The following is a 13785-nucleotide window of genomic DNA, read 5'->3' on the forward strand; positions in this document are numbered from 1 at the left end:
TAGGCTTAAATTAGCATGTAAGTTGATTGGAAATGCATCTAGAATTATAATAATCGGCGTATATTTTTAAAGTAGTAACTATAGATATATTTATATACACACTTTTAGAACATTTATAAGCTCTAAATAACACTACTAGAAGAAAGAATAAAACATAATCTTAAAAGGGTCATACTGGTCACACGGGTTAAAAGTCGTCTGAAATTTATTGCATTGTATTTTTGTAATCATGCTAATGGGTTTACGCAGTTCGACCTAACCTTGACAGAAGTTTATGAATACCTTGACTAAAGATGAATGCTATTTTAGCTCCATTGTATCCTCAAAATATAATTCTTCTGATAAAGAAGATACAACAGGTATACACAATTTCTTTGTGATCGTGCTTTGTAATGGACTGTTTATAAATGAATCATAATATCAACTTCATATTTGGCAGGAGTAGCCATCAAGGTCAATGCGTGTACTATCATTTGCTTCATTGAAGTACTGTATGAACTCTAGACGTTAAGTGACAAGATTCGTATTAATAGTTTATCTTCTTTTTAAACTTGTTGGTTTGACTTCAAAAGTCAAAATTACCCAATAAAACATATATAAAATATTTTAATATTTTTAGAAAACTGGTGGCGGGTGGCGGTCGTGGTGGTGGTGACTGCCCATGGTGGTGGTGGTGGTGGTGGTGAAATATGTCACATAAGCATGCCACATATATGTCGAATAAGAATGTCACATCATGAAAACTAACGTTGCTAGGATTTCATTAGTCAGGGTTCATTAGTAGAAAAAAATGAAAAAAGGTGGGACTGTCATTAGTCATTTCGTTAGTTATGATCGGTAGTGGCCCAAAGGTGATAGTTGAGATTATTTAAAACCAATATTTTATTTTAAAAGTGGTTGTAAATTGTTATTGGCCAATATTTGATTAAATAAACTAAGAACAACCACAAATTCCTTCAACAACTTACAAAATTACTTTCACTTAACAACAATATTCGTCCTAATTAAGGGGAATATTAACTTAGGGTTTCAAATTGTTAGATGAAACGAAGGATTTGATAAAGAATGCGAGAAAAGAGTATGTGAATACGGTTTATTATCATTATAGCGTCACTTTCAAATGACGGCTTCCAATTATTACCTATTTTAAATAAATTTATAAAACTTCATAATACAAAACTTTATGTATTAAATATTAAAAATGTATACATTATTAATAAAAAATAAATTTTTAAAAACTTAGTTTTTACATATGATCATAAAATTTTCTTTAATATAATTCATAAACTAAATAACTTCTATTATATTCGATAAGAATAAAAACTAATTGACAAATCAAATGTTCTTTTAATACACAACAATAGCTAAACTACAAAATCTATTAATACAACAAATATATACAAAATAATAAGAAACTCACAAACTAAATATCATACTAGAAAAAATATAATAAATTAATTATTCACCCAAAAATGAAATGATAACGCATGACATGCCCATTTCAGATAGACGTGGAATTAGAATTGACCTATAGAAATTCAAATACATCAATTTATTAAAAGCTCAATTCACTATTAAACACAAAATACATATTTTAAAGAAAAAACAAAATGTGGGCTACATTAATTGAAAGACACATGAGAGCTTATTTTTGGTGATCCATTAAACAACATATACATTCTACATCACCAACGAACCATAACAATTCAATACAAACGAAAATAACACAAGCCATATAAATTTCTTTATGCATTCATGTATATATTAAGACGAAAATTCGCATCTTAAATAACAAAACGTTGGTCACGTTAACCACCAGAACAATGAGACTCATTTGAGAAATAAACAAAAAACAAAATAAACTATACTTTAACCACAGCTAATAAATATAACATTTTTTATAGGTTCATGTAATCTTTAAGTTTGATACCTAAACACATTTTACATGAACAATATACATAAACAATAATTATAATTAAAAAAACAACTATTAAAAAAACTAAAAGTAACCCGCGGGCTAAAAGCTAGTTTTTACGTATAGAAGAAGATCCCAGAAGCATTTACTCAAAATCTCACATGTCATACTCTATTGTAGAAGAAATTAATTTTGTTCTTTAACGGTACATCATGATACATCCGATCCATAAATAATATAATGAAAATGGACGCAAAATCTTCTGTATGTGAATTACGCCTCCCAACAAGCTAAAGGAAATAGTAGAGTCAGCCAACCGTCCATGCCGGCGTACGTTGTATAATTGCTATTAGTACAAGAAAATGACATGGCCGACTTTGCAGTTTGTCTCGTATTATATATACTAGCTACCTTCCGAATTTTCATTCCACTTGGAACTTGGGGGACAAAGACGCCAACATGTTGGAATCATATTACATGTGGAGGTTTTTCAAACTCAACTACTTTAATACTAATAATAATAATAGCATATGTCGTACTCACTGTCCGCCGGAGAGCAAGATCAAAACTAGAGAGCTAATTAGATTGTGGCGGCGGAAAGGATAGATGTCTTACCACAAATTGTAATTAACTAACAGGAAAATTCCCATAATAGCCCATTTAGATAATGTCTTTTCAAGATTATCCTCACTAATTCAAGTTTCCAACTTTGTCCCTTTGTTATCTTGTCGCCGACGACATGATAGCGAACACCGATGATGCGTTACTGAAACAAATATGATAACGACACGTGGTCGGAAGCTGTGTTGACGATGCGTTATGTTGCTAACGTAGTGTATGGCGATGCGTTATGTTGCTAACGTAGGGTAGCAGCGATGCGTTATCACTAACGCATCGTGGAAAACGCATCGCCGCTACCCTACGTTAGCAACATAACGCTTCGTCAATCCTATGTTATACGTAACATAGGGTAGCAACGGTGTGTTATGTTGCTAACGTAACGTAGGGTAGCAGTGATGCGTTATGTTGCTAACGTAGGGCAGCAGCGATGCGTTATCCACTAACGCATCGTCGACGACCTATTCCGGCTAGATTCCGGCCACGTGTCGTTATCCTATTTGTTTCAGTAACGCATCGTCGGTGTTCGCTATCATGTCGTCGGCGACAAGATAACAAGGGACAAATTTGGAAACTTGAATTAGTGAGGATAATCTTGAAAACACATTCTCTAAATGGGCTATTATGAGAATTTTCTCTTAACTAACTAATTAAATTAAAGTTAATACTTTGAACACAAACATTAATAATGAATTATCCTTAATTGTGTATTTTTTTACTTTTACTTTAATCAAACAGTGTCAAACAATTGATGATAACGAAAAGAAAAAAATGTTAGCATCTTTCATTCTAATTTGTTTCTTTACTAGTGAATAAAATCAAAATTGTATATAGGTAATATAACTAATACATACTTTTTATTAAAATACTGGATCATCTAATATTTGCATCCGGTAATCAATATGAATAACGAGGTTGGACTGGATAAGAAATGAAGATTTTTGGAAAAATTAGGATGACATGCATTTCGGACAAATTAAGAGAGGCGATATAGAGATGATTTAGGCATGTGTATAGAAGAGACACATGTTGGCACCACTATAACAATGGAGACTATCATAGTGGAAAGATGAGTTGAAGTAAGTTCAAATTAACATGAGCACACTAGACAAGATTTATTGATATTGTGCATTTTCAAGTACATTATTGGGGATATGATTTAAAAAAAACAAAAAAAAAAAAAAAAAACAAATGCTACATAAAGGTTCTGAATTTTATGGGAAATCTATAGGTTTAAATTACATTTAACTTTACGGTCCTATCTTTTCCCCACAATTTTTCTTTGCCTGGGTTTAAGTTTGGACTTTGTATATGCATTTCGTAAGAAAGTGTACGAATACTTCTTGGCTGGTTAGTGTTAACATGTCTTTCTTTTTACCCGGTTCTCTTTATACGTTACTACTTTATTTTTATCTTACACTAACTTTTGTAATAGTAATCTATTTAATACTTTTCTTAGAAGTTGTTTTTTTTTCTTTTATTAGCCTCATCATGGAGGTGGAGGTTTTAACGACATTGTATTCTCTATCGTTTAGAATATAGAAATTGTTTATTTTTATCTTATATTTCTCAAACTTTACCAATAGCTTACTATAAGTAAAATCTGTTGAATATTGTATTTAGTTGTCATCTAGTTATACGAGAGAAGATAAAAATGTAGTCATAATACCAAAGAATCCCATTTGGTAGGGAATGATTCCAGCAACTGTTCTGGCTTTGTTATGATGCATCTGGAAAGCAAAGATTGAAAGACTTTTCAACATCTACAATGATGTAGAAAAGGTTTTCGAAGATATAACTACGAGTTCATTCTTCTAAAATTATAGGACAAACTCATCATCATCATCATCATCATCGTACTCAGTATATCCCACAAATAGCAAAGCTATGGTAGGGTCTGAGGAGGGTAAGATGTAGACAGCCTTACCTCTACCTCATAGGGATAGAGAGGCTGCTTCCGGTGAGACCCCCGGCTCGATAGTAGTTTTGCATCAAGCCTTGGACATAAGGCACATAGCACTCAATCATCGGGACACTGGCTGATCGGTGCATGTACCCTTATCTTTCAGCTATCAACGCCACTACATGATGCCTGATTAACCGTCCGTCACTTTTAACATTATTTTCACGAGATTAGTAAAATAACGTCAAAATTAGTGCAATTTCACTTTTGCCCACCCGAGGGTTCACACATATATACATCATATGTGCGCACCGCAAGCAGGGCTAAAAATTATAGGACAAACTACATATGATAAACTAAAATATTTGGTGAAATTCGATTTTCATACTTAAGGTTGTATTAATGTATTTACTATTGTAGATCCTTGAAAATATCATGCTTTAATTATCAATTTTAGAAACTCAGTATTCAACATTGATCACAATTGTATTCATCAGTATTCAACATTGATCACAATTGTATTCATCAACTTTGTTTCACAAGATTTTTACATTTGGTATTCTATTGTGAATACATGGATGCAATTGCAATAATAGTTAGGGTTGACTATTTGAGTTGCTAACAGTACAAAAGCAGAATTTCGGTTAAGGGATTGTCGTGAGGTGTATTTGTTTATATCCAATGTTAGTGTAACAGCAAGCATCATTACCCTTTTTGGATTGAATGCTCAATTTTAAGAGCAAGTTCATTTGTTAAAAATAAATGCTGGACAAAATCTTGTTTGTTGAAAGACAAACATTGATATAGTGGTTTGGATTAGTGTTAACAAACTCATCACATGTCTACTTGTTGCTATTCATTCATCAATAGCGTACTCCCTCTTTTGCGAGTGTGGTCATGCGACAAAGGCTCACAATCACGACACACCACGTTAGTTGGCCATTATGAGGGGCGTGAGTGTGCTAACGGGTGTGGAAAGAAAAATTAGCGAACACTATATACATTTTACAATTTACAATTTACAATAAATAAACGTTACCTTTCAATCAAGTATAAGATGCATACAGTTACTACACACGTGGATCCTATACACATAACGCCAACACAACGACGAGTGTTAAACTCACTCATGCTCACCCATATGCGCTTAAAACCAGAAAACAATATAATTTCGTGTTTTCATACAATTCTGTCACACCTATCCTTAACTACACAGAATATTTTCTTTATTTTTTATTTTTGGAACGGCAAGCATACAAAACAAAAGAAAATCAAAATTTGAGTCGAAAAGGCAGGCAGGCAGGCAGGCAGGCAGGCATATATTATTTGGTGATCTCACATGCAAGTGTGTGAGTATTCACATAGTGGGGCCCACGTACAGCACCCACCCGACCCGTATATCCATCCAATGGCTTTTAATTTAACTTACACACACACACACACACACACACTCGCCTCGCACAAAAGCAAAAAGAGCAGAAATCCGTCCCGCTGTTCCCCACTTTCTCCTGTGTGCGCGTGCCATTCACTCTCCCACACACCCCTTTATTTATACCCAAGACCACTTCAGACTTCTCCTCCATTCCCTTATCATTCCATTAAACCATTATTATAGTATTAAATATCAAACGAAGTGTGTGAACCCCATAATTATAACCCCACCAAATTAGTTACACTCAAAACCAATTCCATGGAGCAAGAGTTAACCGCCGGCGAGTTCTGGTTGCCACCGGAGTTCTTAACCGACGAAGACATACTCATGGATTTCACCACCGCAAAACCAAAACCCACCAAGGCTTACCCAAATCTCACTTCTCCGGAGACAGAAAGTGACGAAGAAGATTATTATCTTAACGGGTTGACCCGAAATTTCTCCAAGTTCAACTTCGACAACGACCACTCTAAGGTATATCATTTTCACCCATTTCTGGGTTCTTTTTGGTTTCGAAATTTGTTTATTATTTTTACTAATTTGGGGTTTATTGTTTTGGAAATAGGCGACAAGGGTTATGGCTGGTTCTCCGCAATCTACGCTGTGTGGTTGCAAATATGGGTCAAGCAGAGGGAGTCCGACGGCGGTGGAGGATAACCGGAAGCAAACGTCTTGGGATCTGCTTTACGCTGCCGCCGGAGAACTTGCTCGGATGAGAATGGTTGAAGAAGCTGCTTCGCGGTACTATAACCATAACAAAATCGGAACCCATGACCTCCATTATCAGCAACTTCAACTTTCTCAAGTGAGTACAGTACTTACAAACTTTTAATTGGGCAATTATAATTTAATAGTTTAATAATAATTTATTTAATTTTGTTTTTGTTTTTGTTTTTAATAGTTTCAGAAGTTGAAGCAGCAACAAATGGCGAAACAGTACATGCAAATGATGATGGTGAACAGATCCAGGAGTGAAAATGGAATTGGAAGTCACCGGCCGGTGGGTCAACCGCCGCAACGCCACCCGGGTATGGGTATGCGGGCGGTGTTTCTTGGAAACCCTAATAACACCAAACGTGAGTCCACCGGTACGGGTGTGTTTTTGCCACGTCAGACCGGAGCCCCAACTGAACCGGCTAAAAAACGAGGTATTTTGTTTTTTCTTTTATTATTTGTACTTTATTTTGTTTTTTTATTAAAATTGTGATTCTAGATCTGACGTCGTTTTGTTGTTTTTTGATTTGGATCTATACAGGTTGTTCTACTGTTTTACTTCCAGATAGAGTGGTGCAGGCTTTGAATTTGAATCTGGAAAATATGGAAGGTGAATCCAAGGTTCCGTTTAACCACGGTAAGTTTTAATTTTACCGTTTCAAGAAAATGTGATTATTTGACTAATTTTAAGTTATTAATCATTAATATAATATTAACTTTATAGATGCTGAGGTTATGTACCGGCAAAGTGTGATGATGAATCAGCAGAGGCGAAATAATAATCGGCAACAACCTCAGGAGTTTAGGCTACCTCAAGAATGGACGTATTAAAAGGAGGAATGCAATTAGGGAGTTTAGCTAAGTATAGCGTATGATATATTGATATAGACTAAAGTAATAGTATGGATGATGGGGTTCGTTTTGTTTAGTGTTGAATGTGGCAATATTAAAGGGATATGATTTCAATAAAGGAAGTGTTGGTGGGGTGAAGGAGAAGATACGGGTAACATGGTCTTTTTTTGGGTTTCATTTCATGGAAATAAGGCAGTGAAAGTTAGGATTAATATGTTTTAAGTGAATGTGTTTAGTGTTTGGGCCATGTTTTGGTGATGTTTTGGCCTTGAAAGTTTGTAGGAATCATGGATTCTACTCATCTATTTTGATATGGTTGGGATCATTGTAATAAAAGTTTAACTAAATGATTTGTTTGTGTTTTTGTTTTGGTATTTTACTTATTTTATAGGATTTACTTTGTTTATATTTGTGAAAATGGTTTTGTGATTTGAATATATGTAAAGTTGCTTAGGATGCGTGAACGAGAAGGGCGATAGAGTATAAAATAGTGGATAATTGTACCCTTTTATACCAACTTGTTTCAAAAGTGATCACTCACTTGTATTTCACGCAAAATATCTACAAGGTAGACAATCAAATGACCTATCTTATCAATAATTTCTAACTTAAGTTATTTCATAGGTTCATTGAATTGGACTATTTACGATTCACACCACATTATATTCTGTATAGGGTCGACCTCAATTATCATTAAAATCTTTTGGGTAAATAAAAACAACCTTTGGCCCTTAAAAATGAATTTTTTGTTATATTAAACAATTAAATTGTTAAATAGATATATTAGATTATAATTTAGCCGTTTTAAATGTGCAAAACTTTTTTCTTTTAATAAATAGTGAACGGGACGGGAGCGCCCCCTTACCACACTACCCCCACTGCCCACTGGTCCACCCCCTCTCAGCCGCTTCAATAACTTAAAGGAATTCTTTAAAGATATTTATTAGGTTGTTAATCGTGTTGGGTCGATATATTTCAGTTTGACAAATTTAACTCTTCAACCATAAACAAAGCATATACTTGTTCGTGTCATGTTAGCCTTAAAATCTTTTCCTGTACGGATTGTGTTTAGAGTCGCCTGTTAGTAATATCAATAGACTAGTTTCCTTCGGTGCAACAAATATTTGTAATTTACATAGTCGATATGGCTTTTAGGTGTATATTTATTCTAAGTACTTTGTTCCATCGGCGAATGCCCCTTGGCAATGAATGTTTATCCCCATCAAAACGGTACGGGTTAAAGTCTCTCAAAGTTACAATAGGTTGATATTATGAGTAGATTTTAGGTGGTGTGTACTCGTCGTTCCAAAAAAAGAGTACTTGTATTAACACTTTGTACTTGTCTGGTGAACACGCTCCTTTGGGTAAAAAGAACAATAGGTCAAAAGTGAAAAACATGGATCGGTCCCTATGAGGCAAATCGATTTGTATTTTACAAAGTCGATATGACTTTTAGGTGTTTACTTATTTTAAGTACTTTGTTGTAGCACCTTGCAAGCATTCTATATTTGAATAAAATCTCATTTAAAAAAAATTCGATAGACTTTCACTAACTGTTTAAATAGCTACCAGGTCACTTGATAACAATTTAAACAATTGATTGTATTGTCTCAAACGAACTTTTGTTGTAAGTGGGCCCATAAAGCTATTCGTCTGTTTTTCCGTTATCCTAGTTCTTATTTAAAATGTTGTGTTTATGAATTTTGCTCGAAATAAAAAAAAATGAATGGAAAAGATTAGGGAATGAGTTGTTAGAACTTAATTGTCTAAAGTGAAAATATGACGAAAAAGTTTAAAAGAGCACTTAGGCTCATTGCTAGATATTCATGGCGAAGAAAAAATAAAATCAAGTAGACTATTTAACACTTTTTATTGACCAAGGGTCTATAGCCTACGATATCAAGAAGTTGGATGTCTTTCCAAAGGATGGGTTCGTGTCCCGCGGTTGTTAAAAATGATGTAATTTAGGAGTAAGTACAGAGAGGGTGAGTTATTATTAAAAAACACATTTTATCATTAAACTCTAAATACTAACATTTTTAGTAACATGTAGCGTGTTAACCTGTCAACTCATTTATTAAATGAGTCATGCTTTAATTGACCTGTTTAACAAATAAGTTGTGCCAAATAACTCAAAACATGTTATCGTGTTGTCTTTGGGTCGCTTAATGAACAGTTTGATAAATAACCGTTTATGAAAATTTTAACGTAAATAGCCTGAAATTTATGTAAGCTTTCATAGGTGGAGACACCCGTTTGTTGAACCACCAAATCTACCACCTTAATTTAGAAAAACCCATTTGACCTAGTCATGACTTATAAGGCATGGGTTGTTGGAGGTAGTAGTTTAGACTTGTAACGAGTTGAGCATTTAAATACACACAAATCCATCGACCCTTAGCAAACAGAATTATTAGAAAATGTTACATCCGCTGTTTTACTGATTAATAATATTTCTTTTGTCAAACTATTTTTTATATCAACAAAGTTGCAATACTTCTACATAAATACATTCATTGCATAGCTTAGGGCACAAGACATTTTATTTAAAGACAAGAATCTCTACTAAGTGAGCTGACCTCAATTTTTCTAAATAGCATTTGGATCCACCCCAATACCTGAGTGAGTCTTTATAAGACATGATGTTAATCGTCCATACGGATTTTGACGTTCCAGGTTTGACTCACCTAAAAACACTATCAAGAAGGATACCCATCACTATGGAAAAACCCTATTAAATCAGGTTTCAAACTTGAGAATTCAAGAAAATATGCCGCTGTAAGAAAATCCCCTTGAGTTGGCCTCGTATTCACCCTTTAACTATTATAATACATTTTTAATTAAGTACAACCAGCTAGCAAGTAATATGTGTATTTATATACATCCGTTAAGAAAAAGTAGTTACTCGGTTTGTTTACTACAATACTCACCATTTGTGTTGTCATGGTGTAAAGCATTTAGGTCAAAATGAAGCATTTTTTATTAAAAAAGAACGTTTGGATGTGTCTTAGGTCTTAACTTTTAAGACTAAGTGTAGTAGGGCTACAACTTGGGCGAGAAGGAGGGGGGAACACCCCCCCCCCCCTCGGTGATATGTGGGCGAAAAGGAGCGGGGGCGGGGTTCTTTTGTCACCGGCGTGGGTTAAAAATAATACTATTTTATTATTATGACCGTTTTCAAACGGTCAAAAATAAAAAAAATAATAATTAAAACAATATATATGTATATATATATAAACATATATCTTCTTCTCCATTTCATACATAATTAATACCCAAATTCTTCAAAAAATCTAGCAAAATGAATCCTACAAACAACCCGAATCAACCGAAACCCGTGGAACTCACCGCTATCATGACCGAAATCATCAAAAAACACAAAAAGTTTGTCAAGGAACTCAACGATACCATGAGAGAAAACAACAAACAACACGAAAAGATTGCCGCTGTGATGGAGTTGCGGGAAATGAGTAAAGAATATGAATCCATCAAAGCGGTCGGGTCACACGAAGATGCCGCATTGTTGCAACGACGACGAGTTGAAAAAATGCGCGAATATTATGGATATTAGTATTTTTTTTTTAGTTATGTATCTTGTTTTTAGTTATGTATTTTTTAGTCATGTATTTTTTTGTATTTCTTTTTTATTTTAATGTATTTTTATTTAATTATTTAAATAAATTGGTTTTTATTTGATTAGTTTAATAATAAAAAGAAAATAATAAAAAAATATCGTTGGCCCAGTTTGTAGCCCCTACACTATTACACCCTAAAAACAAATTCTCACTCTTTGCTGACTGGGCGCAACGTGTCGCAATTCGCTTCAATTTGTAACCCCTCCACTACATATAGCCTAATTTAGCCTAATTTGTTTGGGAAGTGGTAGATGCTTTGATAAACTTTTTCCTTTTCTTGGTATCCGGCAAAGCCGTTTGGTTTCGTACTTGTCTTTTGTCGCTATTCACTAACAAAACAATGATATATTTACTCACCAAATGTCTTCAATGTAGTTTATTTTATGTTTTGTCTTCTAGGTAACCATTTTCTAATTTAAAATGCAATGAAACCATCGAATAAGAACAAGAACTTCAAATAAAAAAAAAGTGTTGAGGGCTGTTTAGGCTCTACGTAATGGGCGACTGATTTGATGGTTTTGGGACGATAAAGGTTACGGATCACCGCCCCCGGGCTATAAATGGGCGATTTGTTGGAGGGGGGAGTAGTTGTCGCCCTTTTTCCCTTTTTCTTTTATTATTACTATATTCAAATGTGTTATATATGAGCTATAACACATTACATCTTTAAAACAAAAACCCATCTTTTACTGACTAGGCGTCACATGGCACAAAACGTTCCGTTTTATAGCCCCTCCATTTCACATAGTCTTACTGTCACAGAAAAAGAAAATTATGACAATTCTATTACTATGATATGTATTTATTTATCAGGGCCGGCCCGGAGGGTGTGCGAGCCGCACCTTCGGCCGGGGCATGTAATTTTTCGGGGGCCCAAACTTTTATATATGTATATATCTTTTTCAGACTAGGTTCTCGAGTCAATCGGCATCGTTCATTGATCGATTCGCTCGTTAATTTTGATATTTAAAACTTGCCGGAAAATACGTTCACCGGAAAACTTTAGCCGGAGTCAATTTTAAAGCTTCCGAAGGTAATTTGAAGCTGATGACTCAACTTTCAAGAAATGACAGAAACGGCCCTTGATCTTTAGTTTCTATTACTTACGTACTCAGTCCTTTAAGTTTTGCTTTAGTTATACTTCATCTTTAACTTAATAACTTCTAATTTAACAAAATACCAAGTCCTTTAAACAAGTTAAAAATTTAAGTTTATATTAAAATAGCTATATTGATTCTCATAAATTTTGTATTAGTAAATCGTATAAGCATTCAATTATAGGCTTTCGAAAATTAGGGTAAAACATTAATTCTATATATTTTTTATGTTTATTGTTATAACATTAATCATTGTTTATAAAAATAAGTTTGTAAACTTTGTTACTTGTTAAGGCTTGTGGGCCTTTTTTATTCGGCTCGGCCGAGGTATTAAAAATCTTGGAGATGGCCCTGTTATTTATAAGATATGGATATCTTATTTATAAGATATGGCCTTGATCTTTAGTTTCTATTACTTACGTACTCAGTCCTTTTTTATTCCTATTGAATGATATTGGCCGTTAATAATCCCTATTCTTTTTATCGTCGCTGTCGATCTCAAATTCAAAAAAATTGGCCTCTGTTGCTGCAACAAAAATAAGACCATTGATAGTGAATAGACAGGCTAGGCTAAAAGGCTTAAAGGGTACAGGTTAGCCTAACGCAGGTCGTGGTGTCCCTCTACGTTTGCAAAACATAGAAGGAGGTTTACTAGTTAGTTGTTTGTTGTTATAGCTCACCGATGACCAAGAACTGTGATGTTTGAGATCGGTTTTGGAATGATATTCTTGGTGAAGCTATGAAGATATTGAAGTAAGAAAGAAATAAGCTAAGAGCATATTTCTCAAAGAAGAAGAGAAGATTAGGGAGATGATATTATCTGCCCAAATCTGGTGTGTTCTTGTTTGTGACTAAGCATCTCTTATATAGGTGAAGAGATGTAAGCCTTTTAGTCCAGATGTAACTAAACTAGTTAACCTCTTGTTTGCATAGAGAGTTGACCATTGTTAGGCGGGAAGCTTTGGACTGCTGGTCCATAGATAAAATAATATTACTTTATCTGAGTATGTCCTTTGCTCAGAGGGGACAAGTATGTGAATAGTGATATGACATCGTACTGTAGCACGTGGGTACTTATTTACATAAGTTTGGGCGGGATTTGAAGCTTTTAACCTTTTAACCCTTTTAGCGATAATATGTTCCAGCCATTTTATTATTTCCTTGGGCTACCCCCGTCATCAGCCCCCAATGGTCCCCTGTTAAAAAACACTTAACGACGTTATACTTTTTCCGAATTTCAAACTAACTTTTTAGGGCTATTAATCGGAAAGAGGATACGAGTCGAATGATATAAAACTTAGCTCCAAATAATTATCCAAACAACTTGATTTTGGTTAATTGTAAGTTTAAACACCCGAATTGAAGCATTGTTTCGTCATTTTGAAGCACCGTTTCAAACTAAGGTTTACACCAATTGACTCGTATCCTCCTAACGATAAAAAGCCCTAAAACATTAGTTTGCAATTCAAAAAAAAACTATAACGCCGTTAAGTCATATTTAACGGGGGGCCATTGGGGGGCAACTTTTTTGAATTTGGGACCGCCAGTGACGATAAAATGAATATGGATTATTATCGGCAAATATCATTCAATAGGGATTATTAAAATCTAATATTCTT

At 34.3% G+C, this 13785-nt stretch overlaps 1 protein-coding gene across 1 annotated transcript; it reads left to right on the forward strand.

The window, feature by feature from the left end:
- The first annotated feature begins 6069 nt into the window (after positions 1 to 6069).
- On the forward strand, positions 6070 to 7483 carry LOC143606348 (uncharacterized). The gene is made up of 5 exons (XM_077082146.1): positions 6070 to 6342; positions 6434 to 6673; positions 6770 to 7016; positions 7124 to 7219; positions 7307 to 7483. Exons 1-5 carry the CDS (start codon positions 6127 to 6129, stop codon positions 7411 to 7413), a joined length of 906 nt encoding a protein of 301 aa, XP_076938261.1. The 5' UTR covers positions 6070 to 6126; the 3' UTR covers positions 7414 to 7483.
- Positions 7484 to 13785: the final 6302 nt, after the last annotated feature.

The sequence above is a fragment of the Bidens hawaiensis genome, unplaced genomic scaffold (assembly GCF_021521415.1).
Source record: "Bidens hawaiensis isolate Kalapana, Puna unplaced genomic scaffold, B.hawaiensis_p1.1 tig00074425_1, whole genome shotgun sequence".
Taxonomy (NCBI): domain Eukaryota; kingdom Viridiplantae; phylum Streptophyta; class Magnoliopsida; order Asterales; family Asteraceae; genus Bidens; species Bidens hawaiensis.

What these genes read in the sequence shown, in the direction of transcription:
- LOC143606348 (XM_077082146.1), top strand. Translation starts at nt 6,127, where the DNA reads ATGGAGCAAGAGTTAACCGCCGGCGAGTTCTGGTTGCCACCGGAGTTC. An exon ending in TCGACAACGACCACTCTAAG is followed by an intron (nt 6,343 to 6,433) that starts GTATATCATTTT and finishes TTTTGGAAATAG; the next exon opens with GCGACAAGGGTTATGGCTGG. An exon ending in CAAGGTTCCGTTTAACCACG is followed by an intron (nt 7,220 to 7,306) that starts GTAAGTTTTAAT and finishes TTAACTTTATAG; the next exon opens with ATGCTGAGGTTATGTACCGG.